At 42.0% G+C, this 24,339-nt stretch overlaps 1 protein-coding gene across 1 annotated transcript in view; it reads right to left on the reverse strand.

Annotated features, from left to right (window-relative positions):
- Window positions 1-5,319: 5,319 nt before the first annotated feature.
- Window positions 5,320-24,339, reverse strand: part of LOC101650042 (myocardin-related transcription factor A-like) — a 29,141-nt gene continuing 10,121 nt past the window's right edge. The window contains exon 2 of the mRNA XM_045286249.1: window positions 5,320-6,379. Coding sequence (XP_045142184.1) covers window positions 5,320-6,379 — 1,060 coding nt within the window. The remainder of the gene's footprint in view (window positions 6,380-24,339) is intronic.

A 24,339-nucleotide genomic window follows, 5' to 3' on the forward strand; every position in this document is an offset into this window, starting at 1 on the left:
GTTCATACTCAAGCCCCCAAGACAGGTGGGAGGTACACGTGGGCACCCAAACCAGGCCCAGGACCATGATATCACCCAGATAGGCTTAATTTAGCCAATAAGGTCAACCAATACCATCAACCACATCTCCCCAGCCAGAGGTATGAAATATCCTGGCAGTGGGAAGGGCTCTGTCTTTTACCCTGTTCCTGGCGATTGGCAGGTTGGAGAGTGGGGACTTCAACAAGCCGGCTGGGCATGCACTCTCATGGCCCACATACACCTGCTCCAGACATACTTGGGGCCCACAGACTCCTTTACCCCCCTCTCCTTCCTGCCCCTAGCTCCCACGATCACTCGGTCCCTGGGATACCCCCAGTTCCACACATGTGGATGCTCTATTCCACATAGTTGTCCATGCCTAGTTGTGAACCCCTTTGAGACTGTAAAACCTGAAGCTTGTTCTTTCCTTCATAAAAACCCACCTGGATTACAAAATGAGCTTCGACATGAATTCTTTCAGAAAGCAAAGAACCATGGTATTACCCGCTCCAGAAACCTAACTCAACCTCCAGCGAAGAAAAATTTGACTTTCCACTGTTATAAAGACCCACAGTCTGAAACCCACAGGAGCAGATGTACCCTGAACTATATAGGATGGCACTCTGAGTTGGAATCTACTTGATGGCAGTGAATGAACAGTGAGAACAATGATGTAATCTGGGCTCTCGGTGCCAAATTATTTTTACTCAATCACAAATACTATTCATCTTTTAAATTGTATGTATTAGTTTTTAAAAAGCAATAAACCAACAAAAAACCCTCTGTTGGTGTTTCTTTTAATTTTTTGCTCAACCAAAAAGTTTAGCAGTGTGTCAATTTTTAATTCAGTACATATATATCACTTAATTCTGAGATAACAGCCAACAAATCCAAAATATTATATTTTATTGTTGACAAAGAGTTTTTAATCTGCATTTTAAAAGAAATTCCTGGCTTGGTTCCTGGCATGCAAGCCTGAGCCTCTTCTGTCCTTGTCTCAGGCTCCGCGGCCACGGGCACAGCAGAGGCTATGGAGCTCTGAGCCACCGTATCTGCAGTAAAGCAGAAAATCCATTATGCTTGGATTCCCTTGGGACGCATTGGAAATTGTACACTGACATCTTCTGAGATATAGTCTGCTTCATGGCGTTCCGGCAGGAAGGTGACCAAGTAACACACACCAGAGGGATTCCATGAAAATCAGCTCAGGAGAGCCACAAAAGGGAAACTCCACCCTTCCAGGTCACAGGAGAATCAACATAAAGATAAGTAGACTCAGATCTACTAGTTTTTGAAGAGCTGTGGGCATTGGCTTGCCACTGTGAGGCCAGCTGAGACAGAGCTTTAAACCTGCCACAGTCACAACTGGTGCCAGGCTACTTTAGCTGGCCCAATCATTTTACTTTAACACTGCCACAGCTGCTGCTGCCTTTGGGCAGGGTATAAACCTCTCCAGCTCTACGGTCAGATGGTTGGGGCTCATCTATTTCTTTACATTTTTTTTGCTCATCTCTTTCCCACCAGTCATGGCTAGCTCAGTTTTGGTCTCCTGCCCCCTCTCTTCCTTTCATAAGCAACTGCCAACCTCCAGGGTGCTCCTCCTGAAGAGGGCAACTCTGTCTGCCCTCCAAGCAGCTGGGGGTCATCCTGCCAGTCTTTCGTGGCTCTACATGCAGCTAGGAAACTCCCTCCCACCATCCTCTTAGTGGCTGAGGAAACTCCTGCCACTTTCTAGTAGCTGGGGGAGCTTCAGCCATCCTTCAGCGGCCCTACATGATTCTGGCAGAACTCCAGCCCACCTCCTACAACCCTCCTAGAGCCTAGAGGAACACTGCCCACCATTCCTGGTGCTCTACTCAGCTGGGGAAAACTTTGCCTGCCTTCCACAGTGCTCCACACAGCCAGTGTCTCCTGCCACATTTCTAGCATCTGGGGTAGCTTCTCCAAGGCTTACATGGCCCTACATATGGCTAGGCTAGAGGAACTCCTGCCTGCCTCCAAGGCCCTCTCACCGGCTGGAGAACTACCTCCCACCTTTCCCGGCACTCTACTCAGCTGGGGGAACCTCTTCCTGCTTTTCCTGGTGCTCCACATGGCTGGGGGAAGGTCTGCCTGTCATCCGAAGCCCTATACATGGCTGAGGGAGCCTCCTCTGACCTTCTACAGCACTGTTTATGGCCTAAGGAAGCCCCACTGGACCTCCACAGCACTCCACACTGCCATGGGTACCTCTACCCGAATTCTGCTCTTGATGACTAGGACGATTCTTCCCACCATTAGCAGTGCTCTACACCAAAGCAGGCACCTCCAACTGCTTTTCACATCATTCCCGCTGAAGGGGGCATCCCTGAACATCCTCTGAGGAACTTCAAGATGCCGTGGGCCATACCGCCATGGTATCCTGTGAGCTCATCCAGCACAAAGTCATCATTACTGGCCCACAACTGCCTGAGCAGCATCCCCTGAGAAGACCAACCAACTTGCCCTCCAAATAACAGAATACTAGTTGGCTAGGGAGAGAGTGAAAACACAGAGGGATAAAACAGTGACCCCACTCCCCAGCACAGACACATTCCAACAAGTTTCACAAATAGAAAGCCCACTGCTCTTCAAATCTCTGAAAAATGGTGCCTCCTCTAAAACTGGCACATAGACAACAACCAGGCTCAACAAACACAATGAAAAAAAACAGGAAAATCAAAAGGCAAAGTCAGAAGTCCTGAACCTAACTGTATTAGTCTGGCTACTTTAGAGAAACAGATCCACAGAAACTCATGTATAAAAGAAAGTTTTATATAAAGGGTAAGTGCACATCAAGAAAACATCCCAACCCAGTGCTACCCAAGCTCACAAGTCTAACATTAACCCATAAGTCCAATACCAATCATATAGTCCTCCTCCATCTCACAAAATACACGAAATGATGCCGACTGCTGGAGGAAAGCCAAATCAGTGAACATGTAAGTATCTCAGTGCTGGCAGGGGTCTCCACATGGGTGCTCTGGCACCCAGGGCTGCATTGGGGTAGGTCCATGTGGCTTCTCCTCGGGGATGTCTTGCAGGAAGTGAGCCTTGCTAGCTGAATAGGGAACTGGCTAAGGCAGCTCCACCCTGGTCCAACCATCAGAAAGCAAGAGACCTGAAAACTAGAAAGGTGAGGCTCACTGAGCCATTTATCCCTCTGCCCTTCAATTAACCCCACATGTATTTATTGGCCAGCTTGGCAAAATAAACTGCGTCACTAACGATGTGCATAGAAGAAGCAGACATTGATCTACCACAGAAGGAAATCTTCAGATTCCTGCTTGAATTCACACAGAATGTGAGGGAAGCAATACAGAAAAAGGATGAAGTTATAGAGGAGCTAGAGGCCACATACGAAAGGAAAATACAAGAATTAAGGGATGAGCACCAAAGGGAAATACAACTGATAAGGGATGAAATAGCAAAGGCACATAATAAGTTAACAGATATCACTAGCAGACTAGAAGATGTGGAGAAGTGTACCAGTGACCTCGAGGACAACCAGGCAGACTTCAACAAACAGGAAAGAGTCAAACAAGTTAAACAAAGAAGCTGAAGAAAACCTATGAACAATGTCTGATGCCATGAATAGGAACAACATTTGAATAATTGGAATACCAGAACAAGACACAACCAAGAAGTAAACTACATTAAGGTAATTCCTGGAAGAAAACTTCCCCAGCTTAATGAGTGAGAATCAGGCAACCATTAAGGAAGCAGAGGGGACACCAGCTAGACTGAATTCCAGGAAGAAGTCACCAAGGCACATAGTAATTAAACTATCTAAATTATAGGAAAAGGAGAACATCATAAGAGCAGCTAAGAGGAAAAAATGGTAGACACCTGTAAAGGTACACAGATAAGATTATGCTCAGACACCATGAGGAAGAGAGAGCAGAGTAATACCTTCAAAAAGTTGAAAGAGAACAATGCCAATCCAAGAATCCTATACCATGCCAAACTATCTATCAAGAAAGATGGAGAATTATCAGTTTTCCTGGACAAGGGAAATCTCAAATATGATGGAAGAAACCCAATTCTTCTAAAAATTCTTACTTGTCTACTATTGTCAAAAGAACAACAAGCACTGAGCACAAATAGGAGACCACCAAATAGAACAACTCCACCCAGACGTCAACACATTGAAATTAGCCCCAAAGACAACATTAATTCAACATTGAAAAGACAGCAAGAATGAACACCCCCGCACACACACACACAAATACAAAAATCCCAATGCAAAGAAGGGCAGTAGGTAAATACACAACACAAAAGGTATGAAATGACATCACAGAGTCCATAGACCAGCGGTTCTCAACCAGTGGGTGGTGACCCCTTTGGGGGTTGAATGACCCTTTCACAGGGGTCACCCAATTCATAACAGTAGCAAAATTACAGTTATGAAGTAGCAACAGAAATTATTTAATGGTTGAGGGAGAGTCACCAAAACATGAGGACATGTATGAAATGGTTGTTGGAATAGGAAGATTGAGAATAACTGCCATAGATGGATGTTTTTTGTTGTTGGTTTGTTTGTTTTTTTTGTTTTGTTTTTTTTAATTTACAGCCAATATATATTTTATTTTAAAAAGTTCACACAGCTCCCCACCTGTGCCCTAGCACTTATTACTGACTCCACCCCAAGCCCCTTGAGTGACAGATCAGACAGGCAGGGGTGGCTGGAAATTGGGATAGGTGTGGCAGGGCTTCTACATGTTAAACACATGAGAGGTAAGGAAGGCTATGTCCATGTGTGCCACAATTCAAGCGGCCCCTGTGCCCACCCAGCGATGTATGTGAATATAGAGGTGTGTCAGAGGCGCCGTGGTTAAAGCAACTTGGCTGTTAACTGGGAGGGCAGGGAAACAGTCACTTCCATCAAGATCTCAGACCCCTGCGGGTAGTTCTACTCTGTCTTAGAGGGCTGCTGTGAGTTGGAGTCAAGCTGCTGGCGTGTGGGTGGCTATGCGAGCTATATACACCTGTACAGGAAACGTGCCACTGACCAACATGGCAGGGAGCCCCCTCAGGGCAGCCAGCAGGCACTGAGGTTGGCTGACAGGAGAGGCCCAGCATAGTTTCTACTTGGGGCGGGGGGGAAGGATTAGCCTCTGGACAATGACACCTCAGAAGAGGTAGCCAACAGACATGCCCACTCTGAGCTGCGCCACCTCTGGACACTGTTCAGTCTCCCGAAGAGGCAGCAGGCCTGTGGCTCCCAGCGGCAGAGGGAATCAGGCTTAGGGGTGCCCGGCTTTGTTTGGGGAGCAGAAACTACAAGCAGGAATCCCAGTGGAGCTGTAGATCGTGGCCATCGAGGAAGTCTGTAGAGAAGAGGCTGGGGGCTGTTGTGCTGAGGGGAGCCAGGCTCAGCACCTGGCCGCCTGACAGCTCCAGCCAGTCCATGCCGTCCAGGGGCCCATCGGTCAGTTCCAGGCCCACAGGGCCACTGGGCTCAGGCACAAAGTTCAATTCGGCGGTGTCCATGGGCGAGGGTGGGTAGTCCAGGATGGCGGAGATGCTCGGCATCTGGCTGTGGAGGTCATCGATGAGGGAGATGGGCTCCGGGCCTTCATGCCCTCCTGTCAACAGGAGCAGCCCCGTGCTGCTTTCCAAAAAGTCCTCCAGCCGCCCAGGGAGGGCAGGTGAGCCCGACAGAGGGTACACGGCAGATGGAAGCTCGGTGCAGGGCGGGGTGGGTACAGTGGGCTTCTCCTCAGGCAGAAGTGCTGCTGGATCCTTGAAGTCAGCTGGGATCTCTCCACTCTGAATGAGGATATCAAACAGGTCATCCATCTGCTGGCTTGAGTAGCCATTTTCCTGCGGTTTAGGCTGCTGACTCACGGCTTCCTCATAGTCAGGCTCCTTCTTCAGGAGAGATACTGGGGGCCCAAAGAGGGGCTGCAGAGGGGGCTCCAAGTCCATCTGGGCGGGGCGGCCAGGGGCTGGAGAGCCAGGCGGGGATAAAGACTGCTGAGGACTAGCACTGGGCAGGCCTGGGTTGTCTGTATTGGTGTTGGTCATGGTGAGCACAAGGTGGGTCCCAGTGGAGTCAGTGATGAGGGTGGGAGGTAAGACCCCTTTGGTGAGGCCAGAGCCTCGGGGGCCCAGGAGTTGCTGGGGGGCAGGCTCAGGCAGCCCAACTTCCTGCCTCACCACCACCTGGGGAGCGAGGGCTAAGGTGCCAGAGTCTGCATGGTGGCCCGTGGGGGCGGCCAGGCTGGGGCTGAAGGGAGCTTCAGGGCCCGGGGAAGGCTGGCTCAGCTGGCAGCTAGCAAAACCACTCACCTGCTTCACAGTAGGAGCAGTCAGCCCACATAGATGGATGTTATAACTCTGAAGTCAATGGACTGAACTCACCCATTAAAAGGCAGAGACTAGCAGACTGGCATAATAAACATAACCCATCAATCTGTTGTCTACAAGAGACACATCTCAAGCTCACAGACAAAAATAAGCCGAGAGTTAAAGACTGGTGAAAAATATACAAGCAAATGTCAATTCAAAGAAAGCAGGGTGTGTGTAAGTTAGGGTTGACTAGAGAAATAAATCCAGGGAGACTCATCAGTATATAAGAAAGAACTTTATATACAAGAGCCATTGTAAAATGATAAAACATCCCAGCCAAGTCCAGATCAAGTCCATAAGTCCGATATAAGCCCATATATCTGATACCAATCTACAAATTGCTCTTCAAGCTCACACAAAACCTGCAATGGCGCCAAATGCAGGAAGATCGCAGGCCAGTGGATGGAAAGTCTTGGGTATCCAGTGGCAATGGAAGTATTTCAGTGCTGGCAGGGGTCTCCATGTGACTCCTCCAGCTCCAGGGCACTAGCAAATTCCATGTGTCTTGTCAGCAGGAATGTCTCACAGGGAGTGAGTGCATTTCCCAACTTCAGAGAGCAATATATCTCCATGACTCCAAATTAAGTCATCAAACTGCAACCTAATTGACAACCCAGATTCTACCCCTCCGCAATTTGACACCAGGTTATGACAAAACTGATCTCTGACAAAACTGATCTCAAGGTGCAAGCCGTAACAGGAGATAAGGAGAGGCAATATATAATGTTCAAGGAAACAGTAGATCTAGAACAAGTGAGCATAATAAATATATATGCACTCAACAAGAGACCTATAAAAGTCGTCAAACACTCCACAAAATGAATAAAGAACTCACAAGCTTAACAATCATAGTAGGTAACTTTAATACATGGCTCTCCAAGAAAGATAGATCACAGGGAAAGATGCTTAACAAGGAAGCTATAGAATTAAATTCTACAATTAAGCAACTTGACCTAATAGATACTTTAAGAGCTCTTTACCCAAATGAAAAAAACAAAAACAAAAACAACTTGACATTCAATGTGCATGTCACCTATTCAAAGATATACCACATGTTGGGGCACAAGTCAAGCCTAAATAAATTCAAGCACTTAGAGATCACTCAAACTTCCCTCTCAGACCACTGCACAATAAGGCTGGAAATCAGTAAAAGGACAGTGAAGAAAACAAGGCAAATAATTGGAGGAAGAATAACCTCTTCCTTCAAAATGAATGGATCCAGATTAGAGATGAAATTAGGAAGGTTTTAGAAACCTATGAGAATGAGAATACAGTTTACCAAAACCTTTGGGACTCAGCAAAAGCACTTATCAGAGGACGCTTGATAGCCATGAATGCACACATGAAAAAATAAGAAAGGCTTATGATTGGCATTTTGTCAAAAAGCCTCCAGCAATTAAAGCACAGTCAACAGAATAATCAACCCAATAACAAGAGAAAAGAAATAATAAAAACCAAGGCAGATATAAAAGAGTGAGAAAACAATGCAGAAAATCAATGCAGCAAAAAAAAAAGCTGGTTCCTTGAAAAGATTGACAGAATCAATAGACTGTTGGCAACCTAACTAAAGACAAGAAGGAACAAACACCAATAGCCAGGATGAGGAATGAAACAGTGGAACCTACCACCGACCCTAAGAAACTAAGGTGTTAATTACATAGTACTATGAAGGCCTATGCTCTAATGAATTTAACAACTTGAAAGACATGGATAAATACTTGGAAAAACAATCTCTTTCTAGATTATCCCAGATGGATGTCAAGAACCTCAACAGACCCATTACAATAGAAGAAAGAGATAAGGCTATCAAGAGACTACCAACTAAAAAATCCACAGGGCAAGATTGGCTTCACAGGATAATTTTCGCAATCATTCAGGGATGAACTGACACCAATTCTACACAAACTCTTCCAGAGCATAGAAAGGGATGGAAAATTCCCAAACTGTTTCTATGAAACTAGTATAACACTGATATCTAAAGCAGGCAAGGATCCCACAAGAATTGAGAACCACAGACCAATATCTATAATGAACACCAATGCAAAAATACTTAACAAAATATTGGCCAATAGAATACAAAAGTATATAAAATGAATAATTCATCATCACCAAGTGGGATTCATTCCAGATATGCATGGATGGTGCAATATCTGAAAATCCACCAAAAATATTTGCCACCTTGACAAGAAAAATGATAAGAACCACATGATAATATCATTAGACACATAAAAGGTATTCGACAACATCCAACACCCATTCCTGTTTAAGACTTTCAAGAAGATATGAATGGGATGAAAATCTCTCAATTTAATACAAACCATGTATGAAAAACCAGCAGCCAATGCAGTAATGAATAGAGAAAACACAAAAATACATTCCCACTAAAAAAGGGGACCAGACAAGAATGCCTCTTGTCCCTACTTTTATTCAACATTGGACTGGAAGTCCTAGCTAACAGCATAAGCCAAAGGAAAGACATGAAAAGAATTCATCTGGGGAAAGAAGAGGTGATACTATCATTATTTGCAGACGATATGATTTCATATATTAGAAACCCCAAAAGCTCCCCAAAATGAGTGCTGGAAGTGATAGAGAAATAAGGCAGAGTGGCAGGATACAAGATCAACAAACAGAAGCCTATTAGATTGCTATAAACACCGGAAAAGATCATGCAAGAGGAGATAAAAAAGGTATTACCTGTCACAATAGCCAAGCATAAACTGAAGTATCTAGGGATATACCTAACCAAAAAAAAAAAAAGCACAAAGATTGTGCGAGGAGAACTGTACAACACTGTTAAAAGAAACAAAGAGTGACCTCAACAAATGAAAGACTATCTCATGCTCGTGAATCAGAAGACTCAAAATAACAAAGATGTCAATCCTACCCAAGGCACTATATAAATTTAACACTATCCTGATACAAATACCAACATCTTTTTTCAAGGAACTGGAAAAACTGACTACCAACTTTGTATGGAGATAGAAGAAACCCAGAATTAGCAGACAACTCCTCAAGAAGAGAGACTTGCTTCTCTAAGGCTTGCTTTACCTGACTTTAATAGGAGGGCTTGCTTTACCTGACTTTAACACTTACTATATAGCCACAGTGGTCAAAACAGTGTGACAGATACTCAGCCCAATGGAAAAGAACAGAAAATTCAGAAATGAAAACATCTGCATACAGACAACTGATCTCAAAAATATCCAATGGAAATCAGATGCCCTCTTCAAAAAGTTTTGCTAGAAAAAATGGATAACTACCTGCAAGACCCTCACCTCATTCCATGCACAAGAATTAAGTCAAAGTGGATCACAGACCTTGAGGTCAAACGTCAAAATATTAGGTCCATCAATGAGGGAATTGGTGCAAACCTGACAACTTTGGTCCAGGGAATGCATAGGCTTTCGGAAATAGGGAAGGACGGACATACAGATGAGGCACAAATTTACAAGTGTGATATACTGAAGATAAAACACCTGTGTACATCGAAAGAATTCACTGAGAGTAATAAGAGAGCACATGGCCTGGGAAACATCTTTAGCAATGACACACCAGACAAAGGCCTTATTACTAAAATATATAATACTCTACTAGCCTACAACAAGAAAAAAACAGAGTCCACTGTGGAAGTAGGCAAATGTCCAGAACAGAAGTTTCACAAGGGTGGAAATCCAAATAAACACATGAGAAATGTTCCCAATCATTAGCCATAGGGAAATGCAAATTTAAACAACTATGAGATACTACCTAACACCCTCAAAGATAGCCCAATTAAAAAAAAATCAGAAAGCAATAAGTTCTGGAGAGGGTGTAGTGAGATAGGAACTCTCATCCATTGCTGGTGGTCCTGTAGATACATGCAGTCACTATGGAAATAGACCTGGCAATACCTAAAACAAGTGGAAATCTACCATATGATGCAGCAATCCCCTACTGGGCATATACCCAGAAGTAAGAAGTAGACCAAGACCAGACATCTGCGCTCCAATATTCATCGCGATGCAGTTCACAATTGCAAAGGCCAAGAAACATTCTAAATGTTTATCAACTAACGAATGGATTAAAAAATCTCTGGCATATACATACAATGGAGTAATATGTAGCCCTAAAAAGCAGTGACAAACAAATAAAGCACATTGTCTTGTGGGAAGAGTTGGAGGAAATTATGCTGAGTGAAGCTATCCAAGCACAAAGGGCAAAATATAACACGAGTCCACTGAGGTAAGCTCAAAAAGGACAATGGGCATAGAGGATAAGCTACATAATGCATAAATTTTGGGTTGAGGTTCAGATGCTTTGGCAGGGGTCTGACCCAACTCAGAGATGCATATGGCAGCCAACTAAGAAGGTGGGGAAAAGAGAGGGATTAGGGAACAGTGCAGGAATACACTCACAGGGAAGGTATTGGTTATGTCTCTACTGGAAAGGGAGAGAGGAACCAGACCCCAGCCCAGAGCGCCAAGCCTTGAGGGCAATACACTGACATGAAGCAGCAAACTAACAGAGAAGATGACGGGGCCAGGTCCAAGCGGAGCTATGTTGACCTCCTCCCCAGAAGAAGGTAACACAGAGGACAACACTGAAGATATAGCCCAGGGAGAAAAGTCAGTCTGTCCAGACCACATGGGAGTGACCTAAAAGGGAAAGAGAGAGTGGATGGGTGGCCACCATCATGGCCCACCAAGCCCCAGGAACGACATCCTGCTCAGCGCATCCAGTACATAGAGAGGATCATAGGGCCAGCTCCACCATGAGACACGACATTCTTCACTGACCCATTGTGCTATGGGGGATGGCACTGGAGATATTGTATGGAAAGGGTGCCCAGTCTGCCCCATGCCCAGCGGGGTGAAATGCAAAGGGAATGCAACTTGGCAGCAAAGGGAATAAAGTAACCAAGTCGCCATGGAATCCTGAATATAGACTTCTGACTTACAGGACAAGGCTTGGAACTTCATCAGACTTGATCAGAAAACATACATAATTTAACAGACAGACCTGGAACTATCTGTTGTTTTTTTATTTGTTTGTTTTCTTGTTCTGTTTTGTTTTGTTAGTTTGTTTGTTTTTGTTTTTTTTCCCCTTTTCTTTCACCCTATCTATATAAGATAGTCAGGACAGACATTCCCAAAAAGAAAATAATGGGACAGTGGTTCAGGGTGGGGGGACATATGAGAGGAGGGAATGGGGAGGGGAGTGGAGAGCCAACAAACTCAGAGATAAGGAAACTACAAGGGATCTAAAATTGATGGCAAGGAGAGTGTATAATGCCTGCTGGGGGTTAATCAAGTGCAATATATCTGAGAGGAATTACTGAGAGCTGTAATTACTGAGAGGGTGAGCATGATAGTGGGAAAGGAGGCAGGTGAAAGGAAATAGAGGAAAGAAATAGGAGGCAAAAGCTATTTATAGAGGTATAGCTATAGGTATGTATCTATGTAAATATATCAATTCATAATGAAAGGGATAGGGGCCAATGTACATATATTTATCAGTTAAGTACTGTGATAGCAGATGGACTTTGGGCCTCCCTTAAAAAAAGAACACTTTGTTCTAATAACCTAGCAGTCTTTGTTACTCACCTTCCCAACATGATCGGTGAAGACAAATTGGGTGCATAAGCAAATGTGGTGAAGAGAGCGGATGGTACCCGTTATCAAAAGATATATCATCTGGGGTCTTAAAGGCTTGATGTCAAACAAATGGTCATATAGCAGGGAAGCAAATAAGACCACATGGAAGAAGCACACCAGCCTATGTGATCATGAGGTGTCGACGGGATAAGGTAACACATACCAAAAGATCCAAAACAAACAACTATATCAAGGTGAATGAAGTGAGTTGTTGGGTCTCAGAACCGCCCAAGAGCTCCAGATGCTCCTGTCCCTTTTTATGCTCTCCCTTCCCTCCCCAGAGCTCTTTCCCTGCCCTAATAAAGCCGCTTTTAACCTCACGTTCTTTGTCTCAATCCTATCTCTGTTCAGTGTCTCAGTGTTGACCTCTCAGAGGGTATTGGCCATTCTTAGTGGCTGAGTTCAGGTACGTGTTGTATTAGCCGGGATAGACTAGAGAAAGAAATCCAGAGACACTCATATGTGTATAAGAAAAAGCTTTATATAAAAGAGTACTTGTATATTAAGAAAACATCCCAGCCCAGTCCAGATCAAGTCCGTAAGTCTGATATTAGCCCATATGTCTGATACCAGTCTATAATTACCTCTCCAGACTCATGTAACACATGTCATGATGCCAAATTCAGGAAGATCACAGGCCAATGAGTGGAAAGTCTTGTGTATGTAGTAGCAGTAGAAGCACCTCAGCACTGGCGTGGGTCTCTACGTGGCTTCTCCAGCTCAGGGGCCCTGGTAGCCATCTTCATAGCTCTTTGTGGCTTGTCAACAGGAATGTCTCTCAGGGAGAGTGTGTGTCCCCCTCCAGGGAGGAAGGTCAGACTTCCCAGAATCCTCAGAAGGCTATATCCACACAGAGGCTTCATTGGCTATGGCCTGATTGACACACTAGACTCCACCCCTTCACATAATTTCTTTATTATGTAACTGTCACACATGTGTGATGACATGTTGCTGGTGCCAAGTGTGCATGTCCAGGTTGACCTTCACTTGTGCCTTGGTGACCTTGGTCTGTACATGCCCAGCTTTTGATTTTCCCGTAGGTATCTAGTGTGTACCTGATTTTTTTTCAAATCCCTTTATTGTGGCATGGCCAGCTAATTTTTGTTTAGCTTAGGCACTCAGTGGAGACAATGCCTGGTATTCTTCATCTTTCTACCTTTCAATATGACCAAAAAAATCACTTTATCTTTGATGCCCACAATTTAACAAATGATCTAGAGAATTTTGTGTATGCTCTCATGTGCTTCAGCTAAAATGCGAACCTTCCATATCAATATTCTAATAATTACATTCACATGATTGTCATTTTTCCCTTAACAATACATATTGCTCGTAAATCTCCTTTGAATTAATTTAACTATATATAATTACCCTGACTTGAGGGGATTTGTAGTTTCTAGTCAAGGACAAGAATTTTCTCTCTCTCCAATTAAAAAATAGTCAATATATTAATATTATTCATATATCTTTTATAAATAGTAAAAGTTGGCAGACAAATTGTAGCTGATAAAGTGCAATGATGACACTCTTTAATTTTTGGTTATGGTCACAACCCTGAAATGAAATATTGCTACTGGTAAGAGCAAACACCATATATACTCGTGTATAAGCTGAGTTTTCAGCACATTTTTAATGCAGTTTTTGTGGTAAAATTAGGTGCCACAGCTGATATTCGGGTCGGCTTACACTCAAGTATATATGGTATGCTCCTCTTCCCAAGTCCTCTTGACTAAAGAAAATTCCTCCTCTCCTCCTGCTTCTGCAACCCCCTCTGGTGTCTACCTTTTCAGACCTGCCTGAACACCTTGTCTCCCCTCCTACTCACCCCTCTCTTTATTCTGGCCACACCCATAGCCCCCACTTCCTTTTCTCCTGATCTACCGGCCTCGCTGAAGGAACCTGAGCCTGCCCGTTAGCAAGCAAACATGATCACAGAACCCCCCTTAACCTCTGTCCACTCCGGAAAGTGGCTGGGCTGAGAGAGTGGTCTGGTTAATGTTCCCTTCTCTCTCACTGATTTATCTCAGATTGAAAAGCGTTTAGCTCCTTTTTAATGATCCCACCACCGATATTAAGGAGTTTCGATATTTAACTCAAGCTTATGATTTGTGCAGGCATGATATTTTTGTCATCCTTTCCTCTACCCTAACTGCAGATAAGAGGAACACATTTTTCTCACTGTTTAGCAGCACGCCAACCAGGTTCATTTGACCGACCTGACGTAGATGGTTCCCAGACAAAAACCTGGTTAGAGTTATCAAATTTACAATCAAGCAGGTAGGGACAGACGTGCCTGCCATAATAAAATGTTTCTGTGTGCCCTGACTTGACTTCAGGCCATTTCCCATATAGGAGTCAATTTTAATAATCTTAAGATCACTCAAAAGCCTGACGAGAATCCAGCCACCTTTTTTAAGCTGCTTAACTGATGCTTTACATTAAAAGCTTAAAATAGCAGGAACAGTTGCTTTTATATTCTTGTTCTTTCTATTGCATTCTGGGGAGGGTACAACCTGTAAATTGAGTACATGCTCCAATTCTCTATTGGGCTGCCTGCTCAGCACAATCATCAACATCATTGCCACTTGTGTTAGTCAGGGTTCTCTAGAGAGATAAAACCAAATTCCTGATAATTTAATATTTATTTATAAAGATAATTAGATATATAATGAGAAATGAACTGTTAAATCATATACAGATAAATATATAATATAAGAAATAAACAGTTGAATTAGAAAGCACTACAAATGGCTTAGTGCAACTCATGTCCATGAGAGAAAGTTAAGAGACTAGCAGTCCTTCAAGTCTCTGTCTGATGCCAGATCTTCCTCTATTTGTAGAGAGAGCTAGGCTATGTCAGCACAGCAGCCAATCACAAGGCAGGTCACTAACCACCAGTCCCCAGCTCCAAAGATGACTTAAAGGGACCTCAACTTACAGCGACACAGCCCACAGGCTAGGCATCCCACAGGTAGTGTAGCCTTTAAATTGAGGCACAGAACAAGCAAGGCAGCTGCACACTGGTCCGATGATCACAGAGCAAGAGACAAGAAAGGCAAGGCTCACCAAGCCATTTATCTCTCTGCCCTTCAGTCAATCCCACCTGCGTTTATCAGCCAGGCTGGCACAATAAACCATCTCAATGGGTGAGTAGATTTCCTTCTTACAGAGAAGCTATCTTTTCTGACCTGTCCTCGTTTTCAGGGCTAGGCAGGTCTTCTCAATCTCGGTCATGGATATTGATGGAAAGCCTTCCTGCCCCAGGTATGCTAGCCCTTTACTCATTCCTTCCTTATAATCCCTTTGTGCCCGGTCCCTCTGTTGGGAAGAAACACACCTTACTTTTGGTCTCACAGCACCTGTGCTCCTTCCCCTTCTTTCACCCAACCTGGAAGAGCTGGTCCTACAGACCTTGCTGCTTCCTGATGTTAATCCATCATACAATGCCTCCTTTCTAACAACCTCATTACTCCTACCCACTCTCCCTGCAACACTCCAATCTTACCAGTAAGAAACCAAATGGTACTTATCGCTTGGTCCAGGAACTGCACCTTAGGATAACGAAGCTGTTAACCCCATACACCCGGTAGTTCCCGACCCCTATACTCTTTTGTCCCACATTCTCCCTTCCACTATACCTCTTTCACCATCCACCTTAACCCAGCTTGTCAGCATTCCTTTGCCTTTACCTGCAGCCCCTCCTAAAGCAGACACAGCCCAATTCCCTTAACTACTCTTTCCCTCCAAGACACACTTATCTCATTCAACTGCTGTTTAAGCCTGTGCCCCACCCCCACCACTCAGAGTTTAACTCTAAATAAACAGTAAGTCATAAAGGACCTCCAACCACCAACTTTGGCTGAGCAAATAACTAAATGTGTAAATTTTTCCACAGGAGGACCTTGTTTCCCTGTTCCTGTATGTAGTTCCTCAGCTCATCCTATATGGTCAGTATGAATTAGCATAGTTACTCCCCACCCCAAAGTTGAGAAGGGCAGCATTCCTAATCCTTTGCAGTCTCCCTAGTCTTCCTGCAGGGACAAGCTCAAGAGTGCTATTATAATGGTAATAAACCAGGGCGAGTAAGGCAAAGCACAGCTGTAGTCCTACCTGTCCTAGTATACCTTAGTGTTGCCTTCTCCCCGCAGCAGCAGAGAGTTCTAGTAGAGCATTAGAGCACCGCATGCTCCAAACAGAACTTTAACAGACAACTCCAGCTAGTCATGGGCTCCACCTTGGAGTCTCTCCTCTCCTTACAGCAACAACTCACATCCCTGGCACAGGTCACCCTTCAGAACCGGCGTGTATTAAATCTGTTAACAGCTGACAAAAAGGTACCTACACTATATCAATCAGTCGAAAGTAGTTAAATAAAAAAGCGCTCTGCAACATTGCCGAAAAAATTTAAAAACCATCAGTGGGGCACCTCCAGCCCTTCCTCATGGTTTCAAAGTCCTGTCATGACCTGGATCATGCGCCTCGTAAGACCTCTGATAATAATCTGTGTACTGTTACCTTTATCTCCGTGTATGTTTAAATTTTTGCAGGAACCAATGAAAGATATCTCCAACCTGACCTTTAATCAGCTTCTTTACTCTTACAATCTTGGACCCTGAACTGTCCAACTCTTAATCACCCCCTTATTCACCCTATCTCAGCAGGAAGTAGTTAAGACAGAACTGTCACCTATTACCATGAGAAGTGTGGAATGTTTGGGCCAGGTCCAACTAGGCATCCTTGTTTGGACTAAGCTGAAGCAGGTCAGGGCCCTGCACATCCCAAAGGTCAGCAGTAGATGGCAGCACCAAATAAGATAACCAGTGAAACCAGATGTTCCAGGTTTGAAGAAAGCCACAAGGAGTGGATAAGCAATTCTCGGAGCAGCCAAACCCTATCTATAACTGTCGGACATTCCTTACCATCTGTTTAAAAATTCGCACCCCCGACAGCTGGGTACAGAATCTCATCCAGGAGCTACCCCCCTAATAAAGCTATTTCTGTTTCTGCTCTCCCTTGTCCTGTCAGTTATGTCTGTCCGCCTCCCTGTACTTCAGTTTCACCTTTACAGACATAAAGATAAAATTTATTTCTTAGGAAGCCCTCTTAAAACCAGGAAGAAGATCGAGCAGGGATTTCTCAGTATTTATTAAATACTCACGCACACAGAGTCACTTAGTGAAATGCAGTGATTAAATAGATTGAATTATTGTTTCTACCACTTAAAATCACATTTACTTTACTCTTTTAGGAATGTACTGCTTTCTAGAAAGTTTATTACTGAGCAAAAATACCTATTTGCACCTAAATTATGTTGGATGTTAGTGTAATTTGAAGAATTGTGAATCATCTATCTTTATATAATTCGTGTTTGATTTTCATTCGGTGTTTTTATTTTATTCCATTATGTCTATTTCAAGATTTTCAAGGCCTATTTATTTTGAAAATTCTTTAGTGTGGCAGGTCTTGCTGAAACATCATTCATTGGCTTAATTCTAGGACTTCAATGCTTCATAAAGCAAAGAAGCATCCAAGGGGTTGAGGACTCATTTTTCAGGTTGGAAACTCTCTGCATAATATTCATAATCTGTATTAAACAGTCTATATTCTTTTAATTCACCTAGGAGGTTTTGTTCACTTAAAACTAACCAGGCTTATTCTAAGATTCTCAAATGAATGAACAGCTAACTAACAAATTAGTAAATAAACAAAGATGAATGAGTTAAGATTTTCTTCTTTTCTTTTTTCAAAACCATTTTGAGAGTTATTATAGATATCACATCATTCCACAGTTAAATCAAAATACAATCAAGCAGGATTGTACAATTGTTGTCACAATCATTCTAAAAACATCCATTTCCTTCTTCAGCTCCTTGGTATCAGCTCCCTTTTACAACACTGCACCCCCACCACCACCAGCACAGCCACACTACCACCACTGAACCCCCAGAAACCCTTGCCTACTTGTTGTGCCTATACATTCATTGATCCTAGGTTTCATATACTGAAAAACAGAAAAAATTTCAAGAGGGTGACTTTCTTTTGACCTCAGAAATAATACCTTAGAATCCTTCACTACGTTCTTATTGTTTAAAGTCTGAGGTCTAACCCATGGAACAGTCTAGAAGAGAGTATTTAAATAAATGTATATCTGCAAGGAAAATAAACAAAGGATTCTTATACTGGATATAAGGTGTTATATTTGCATGAAGAATAACTAAGAGGATCTTGGGTGACACTATTTTTTCCCGTAATATGCTTCCTCTCAGTACAAATAAGGATTTTCTGTCTCATGGGATGCCAACTACGCTCTTTCTATAAATTAGAAGCTCCATTCATTTGACTGTGTCACTCCACACTGAGATATTTTACAATAAAATAAAGGTATTGATAGTTGGTTGAATGCTGATGCCCCTAAAATGAATATCATTCACATATGGCACAATTAATTGAGAACATAAATTAAACTTTGTAGACACTAAAACAGTTTTTCAGAGAAAGTCCAAAAATTTGAATTTAAATGGGTATAATGATTGATTACACCGATGGTCATTTAAATATCCATACTTTATATTTTTCATTAAATAGAAAGTTGTGCTCTTATTTATGCCAGCATGAGGTCTAGAGCTCTCCAGTTCTGGGCTTTGATTAATTCACGGCTTGACTGTGTAAGAATGCCCTTGTTACAGTATTGAAAAAGCAATTACAAGACAGCAAGATATTGCTTTTTGAGGATTTTATCATCCAAAAACTAAATGTAAAGAGTTAAGGCTACTTCCCTAGTTTGAAAATATTTCTACAGTTTTGTTAAGTTGTAAAATTTTTTTGCTCCTATCAGTCTTTAAACCTCGCTGTATAAAACAAGTTTATTATGAATGATAATTCAACACAATAGTTGTTTGATACAACTCAATGCTTCTTAAGCAAAGTCCATTGTTCTTGATTTTTTAGATGCATGAGTCCTGTCATACAATGGTTAGGCACTTGGCTGCTGACATCAAAGTAGGTGTTTTAAATACAGGCAGTAATTCTGGGGAAGAAAGACCTGAAGACCTGTTTCCTTAAAGATGAGAGCCAAGGGCACTCTGGACATACTCTGTCGTTTGTGATTTCTCCAAGTTTGGCTTGACCTGATGGCATCTAACAAGAATAATGCATGTGTGTATGCACTGTATGTATACACATGCATGTGTACATTCATAAAAACGTATACGTGTATATAATGCTTTCATGATATATATATCTTATGGTCAATAGTTTATTTAAACACTCCATTAATGTTGTTTCACAATCTAGTAATATATGTTTTAAGATGTGTATAGGTGCTTTACAAGTTTTATGTATATATCATGAAAGTGTTCTAATAAAGTGGATAAATCTTACTAACTCACTGCCATGATCAAACTGTTCAGTCAACATTTTGGGGGCTAATTTAGATCATTTGAAAAGGAAATTTAGGAAGCGATGCAGTATATAGAGCTTAGAATCTGGCACTAAAATGAATAATTAAAGAAGATAGGCCAGAACAATACAAAACACAACGAGATGCATTGCCATGAATACAAAATGCATTTTCCTTCATCCAACAAATGTTAAGTGCACACCCACTGTATGCCAGGGACTGTTCACTGCAGAGTGGACCAAAGGGACGAAAATCGTTGTTCTGCTGGTTTTTACATATGTTTTTAACTTAATTGCATAATATTTGAGTAAACTCATCTTTGTCTCACTTAGATTTGAGTCACAGGTGGTCCTTAAGTCAGCATAGCATACATAATTAATCATGATGTGTCTAAATGCAATTTTCTGGGCTCATCAGAATGGTGTTACTTAGATTTGGCATATTGCTCTATAAAGGACGGGTCTCCCACAGCCTATCGTGACCACTCCTGATTTAGAAGATTATTAACTAGACTTTAAAATGCAGGTGGTTGTGTGAACTTTCATAATGACTAGGGTTACAAATAGAAACAGGCATAACTGAAATACTGGAGATACATTTCTAGACCACGGAAATAAATAGAATATAATAATAATGAGAGTCTCAAACATTTTTGGAGTTTCCCAGTCCATATAAAAGTTATGTTTACTGTGGTCTATTAGGTATACAGTAGCAGTAGATAACTGTTTAACATGTTTTGAGAAGTAACAAAATGTGATACAGAGACACAAAGTGAGCACATGCTGTTGGAAAAATGAGGGCAATCCACATTTTTCATGAAGGTTTGCCACAAACATAAAATCTGTGGGGAAAAGGTAATGTCTATGGAGTACAACAAAGGAAAGTGTAAGAAAGTGGGATATACCTGGAATTGTATGCTTAGTTTTTTTCTAGTAGCGTTATCCAAAACATATTATCTATTTCCCTTTTAAAAATCATGTTAAGGATGCACTGCTTTTCGCATACGTAGGAATTTGGGGTCTATTACTTCCAACACAGAACCACTGTTTTTTGTTTTCCTTCTTGAAATTGTACACATTTAAAGTTAAAGTGTTAAGACCAAATTATTCAGTGTATTTTGTATATGTTGTTCTTTGCAATATGTCTACTATATGCTATTCACTGTTGTGTGTCCTCAAGTCAATACTGACCCATAGAGACCCTTTATGATTGAGTAGGACTTACAAGCTTTCCTATGCTGCCTCCAAATGTTTTCCCCCATAAGCAGCTAGCTGTTTTGAACCACTGGCCTTGGGTTTAGCGGTCACCCACTTTACCAACTGTGGCACCAGAACTCCTTCATGTGTGTTTTCTTCTTTTTGCCCCACACCCAATATGGACGTCTTAAGCTGTGACAATTTGGAGATCCTGTTTCTTCTGCTGTCCACTTTAGCATATGTTTTAATCCTTCCTATTGCCCTCGCTTGGTAACATTCATTAAAGTATGTTTCGCAGAAAATACCTGCAATAAACTGTGAATCATTGACGACTAGAATCGTTTTGATTATGCATTTTAATGAGAAATTATCATGAGAAAGAACAAGTAATCTGTCATTCATCTCAGCACTCAAGCATGGACATGAGGAGACTGCTGGACACGGAATCAGGTGTGACACTTTCTTTTCCTGAATCCTCTGGGCTATGGACTTACTCATCTGGGGGTCCATATGCCTAAGGTTTTCAGTGACAACTTCCTTCCAAATGGACAGCCAAGTCCTTCTTTCGATGGACTACAGTTGTAGAAGTGACATGTTGTCAAGAGAGTGCAGTCCCTGGGAAGGACATCATGTTTGGTAAAGTGGAAGGGCCGCGAACAAGAGGAAGGCCCACAACGAGATGGATTGACGCAGTGGCTGCATCAACAGGCTGGAGCCTAAGAGTCGTTGTGAGGAATGCAGGAAACCGGGCCGTGGTTCGCTCTGCTGTGCGTGGTGTCGCTGTGAGTCGAACCGACTGGATGCCGCAGGAGGTCCAGAAAAGAAAAATACAAAAGTGCTCTGCGATTAGCTATAACTCAAAGATTTGCACAGACTTCTTCCTAATTATTGCCAATCAGGAAATAAACCAAACCGAATCTAGGAAGCACGTTGTACTTAACCCTGGGAAGACCTAGGGACGTTTTAACCATGAGCAGATGAAAACGCCAGAATCTTCAGCTGCAGTGGCTGCTGCCTCTTCAGAGCCCTCTAGTGGAGCGCATGGCCTATAACCGGTTCCTAAACCAGGGGTTTGGCAATTAAAAAAAATATTTCAAGAAATGGAGTGAAGTGGGTACTGGCATATTTGTTCCTCTTTTACTTGGCGATGACGGCATCTCCAGCAGGTGACTGCCTGTGTGCGAAGTTGTTCCAGCCTCAGGACGCGACAGAAAACTAATGTCTTAAAAAGGGCTCACATTTCCACGTGGGGCTTTCCTCATTCAAGCTTTTAAAAATAATCACTGAATTACTGATATGCCTAGAGAAACCATACAACTTGCATAATAAACTTATTTTGTGAGAGTTTAAATCTTTTAACTTAATTCTTTAAGAATTAGAGGCGGACACAATTGTGTTGTTTTCTTCTCCTTTTGTAGAAAACGTACGAATATTAGTATATTTGTAAATATTGAGATGTGTTTTGTGTTACCCCTTCTGTGACTGATTTTTCCAGTTTGAGTTTTGATTACTACTGTAAATAAATGTAATTTTAAATGAAGACAATGTTTTTGGATTTAGAAATCCGAGAGCTTGAAATGGAAGTATCAGCCTTTTTTGGGGAAACATTGCATGAGTAAAGATGATTGACATTAAAATGTGGACTACCTGTCACATTTTGTATTATTTATCATTATTTAACCACTGTATTGACGTGACATAATAGGGATCACTGACCCACAGAACAATCTAGGAGACAAATTGGAAAAGCAGGTGAGGTCATTTGGGCACTTGTGGAAACTAGAGCATCCGTGAAAAATCATAAATGTCTTACATTGTTGAATATAAGACCCCAATGACTTAATATAGATTGTTTTTTCCTCTTCCCATGAATAGATGACTTTGGTTAGACAAGCACATAATTAGTTAATTTTTCTCTATTGAGTAATGTTATGTTATGTTCAGGCTTACATGATACATTAGAAGCAAAATTGAAGCCATGTGTTCTCAAAGATACTTCTAATAATGAATTTAATAATTACCACCTTTGGTATTTATTACAAAATGCTGGGTGTGATCTTTAGGTCTAGAAAACTCAGTTAAAGACACTTGGGATGTACATTTTCATCTGAGCCAGAAATATAGCACCAGATATGAAATTACAAAAAAATCATGCTTTCAATCGATAAGCCCTATGCTAGTATTTGTTTTAATTACCCAGGCATCAAAATATTCTGAAGCTAAACAATGCCATTTGTAATTAAAACTAACAGATTAGAAATGATGGGAACACCCACTCCAATCTTAGATAAATTTTCTAATACTTGTAAACCCAAACTCATTTTGCATTGCCATGGGTTAGCTTTTACAATGGTTTTTGGTGCTTGTTAATCCTTTAAAAATCCGCTTAATAGCTGAAAATCGGCATCTTTTAATACACCTCCCAAGACATTATGATCAGTCACCATATACAATGGCAGATTCAATCTCACTGAAAACCAAATAAAAGAGACTTTTAAACATTCCCCTGGTGTATTTTGTCTGTAGTTTCTAAGCAACATTATGTCTGCATTTTGACATTAAAAACTTAAAATACGTTGGATAGACAAGGCATATATTTTAAGTCATTAAAAACAATTCAGGTCAGCAAATGATAAAGTACTTACAGGAGCAATAAAGAATAGAGTGAAATAGGAATTCGAAATCAAAGGGTTGATTACATAGTTTTAAGAAAGAGGAATTACGAATTGTCCAATGCCACTGAGGCAATCTCTACTCAGGGCAGAGCAGAACCGCTCTACAGGGTTCTAGGTTGTAATCTTTGCAGGACCACATCTTTTTTCCTGAGCATGAAAAAATTTCTTCCGTGGAGCTTCTGAGAGAGTTTAAACTACCAAATGTTTAGTTAGCTACCAAGCACTGAACCGCTGTGCCTCCTGGGGCTTCAGGATCAGATAGTACTTCCTAAATAGTTTGCTGGAGATGTAGGTTTTAAAGTTTACTGGAAAAATAAGATTGAAATGACTGGGTCATGTATTTGCATACATTTTATCATCTGACTAATATGCTCATGTTCCTTAGTAGACATATGTGCACAAATTTATAATCATTTTCCAAACCAAGTCTGCGTATTCTAGAGCTAATACAAAATGCTGTCAGAATTGCAATAGAGCATGTAGGAGATTTAGAAAAAAATGTAGACGCTCAAGCCCTGTCCTAGACTTACTAAACCAGAGTCTGCATTTTAACAAGTGCCTTAGTCTTACACATGCTGAAGATTGAGAAACTCTGATCTAGAAAACACAGTTGGACAGTGAAAGGAGACAAGCTTCCAGACAGTCCCCAAATCTATAATCCTTCCTTCCTGCTAGCATTTTTAGGCTTGTGAACAATCCAACTACTTTCCCTCTTCCCAAGTCTGACGTTCTGTCTACCCAAGCATCCAGGCTAACGTGATACAAATCTGGGGCCCAGGTATGTCATCCTTGGTTGTCTGGTGGGGGGATTACACTTTGTTCCTCCCTAAAAGCCACTGAACTCTACAAGTATAAGCCTGAATAGGAAAATACATTCCTAAACTCATTTCTGTTAGGATCCCTGTTTGCATAGTGGCAGTCTGGAGAGAAATCTACATTGTGTTCTATGCTGTGAGCCACTTAGCTCCTGGTGTATAAAACAATGGGGAAAATATTTCCTGGTTGCTCACTCTGGCTACAAGGGTTAAAGCACTTGGCTG

Source organism: Echinops telfairi, unplaced genomic scaffold, assembly GCF_000313985.2.
Source record: "Echinops telfairi isolate 266 unplaced genomic scaffold, ASM31398v2 ScPeMD7_6;HRSCAF=24_1, whole genome shotgun sequence".
Classification (NCBI taxonomy): Eukaryota; Metazoa; Chordata; class Mammalia; order Afrosoricida; family Tenrecidae; genus Echinops; species Echinops telfairi.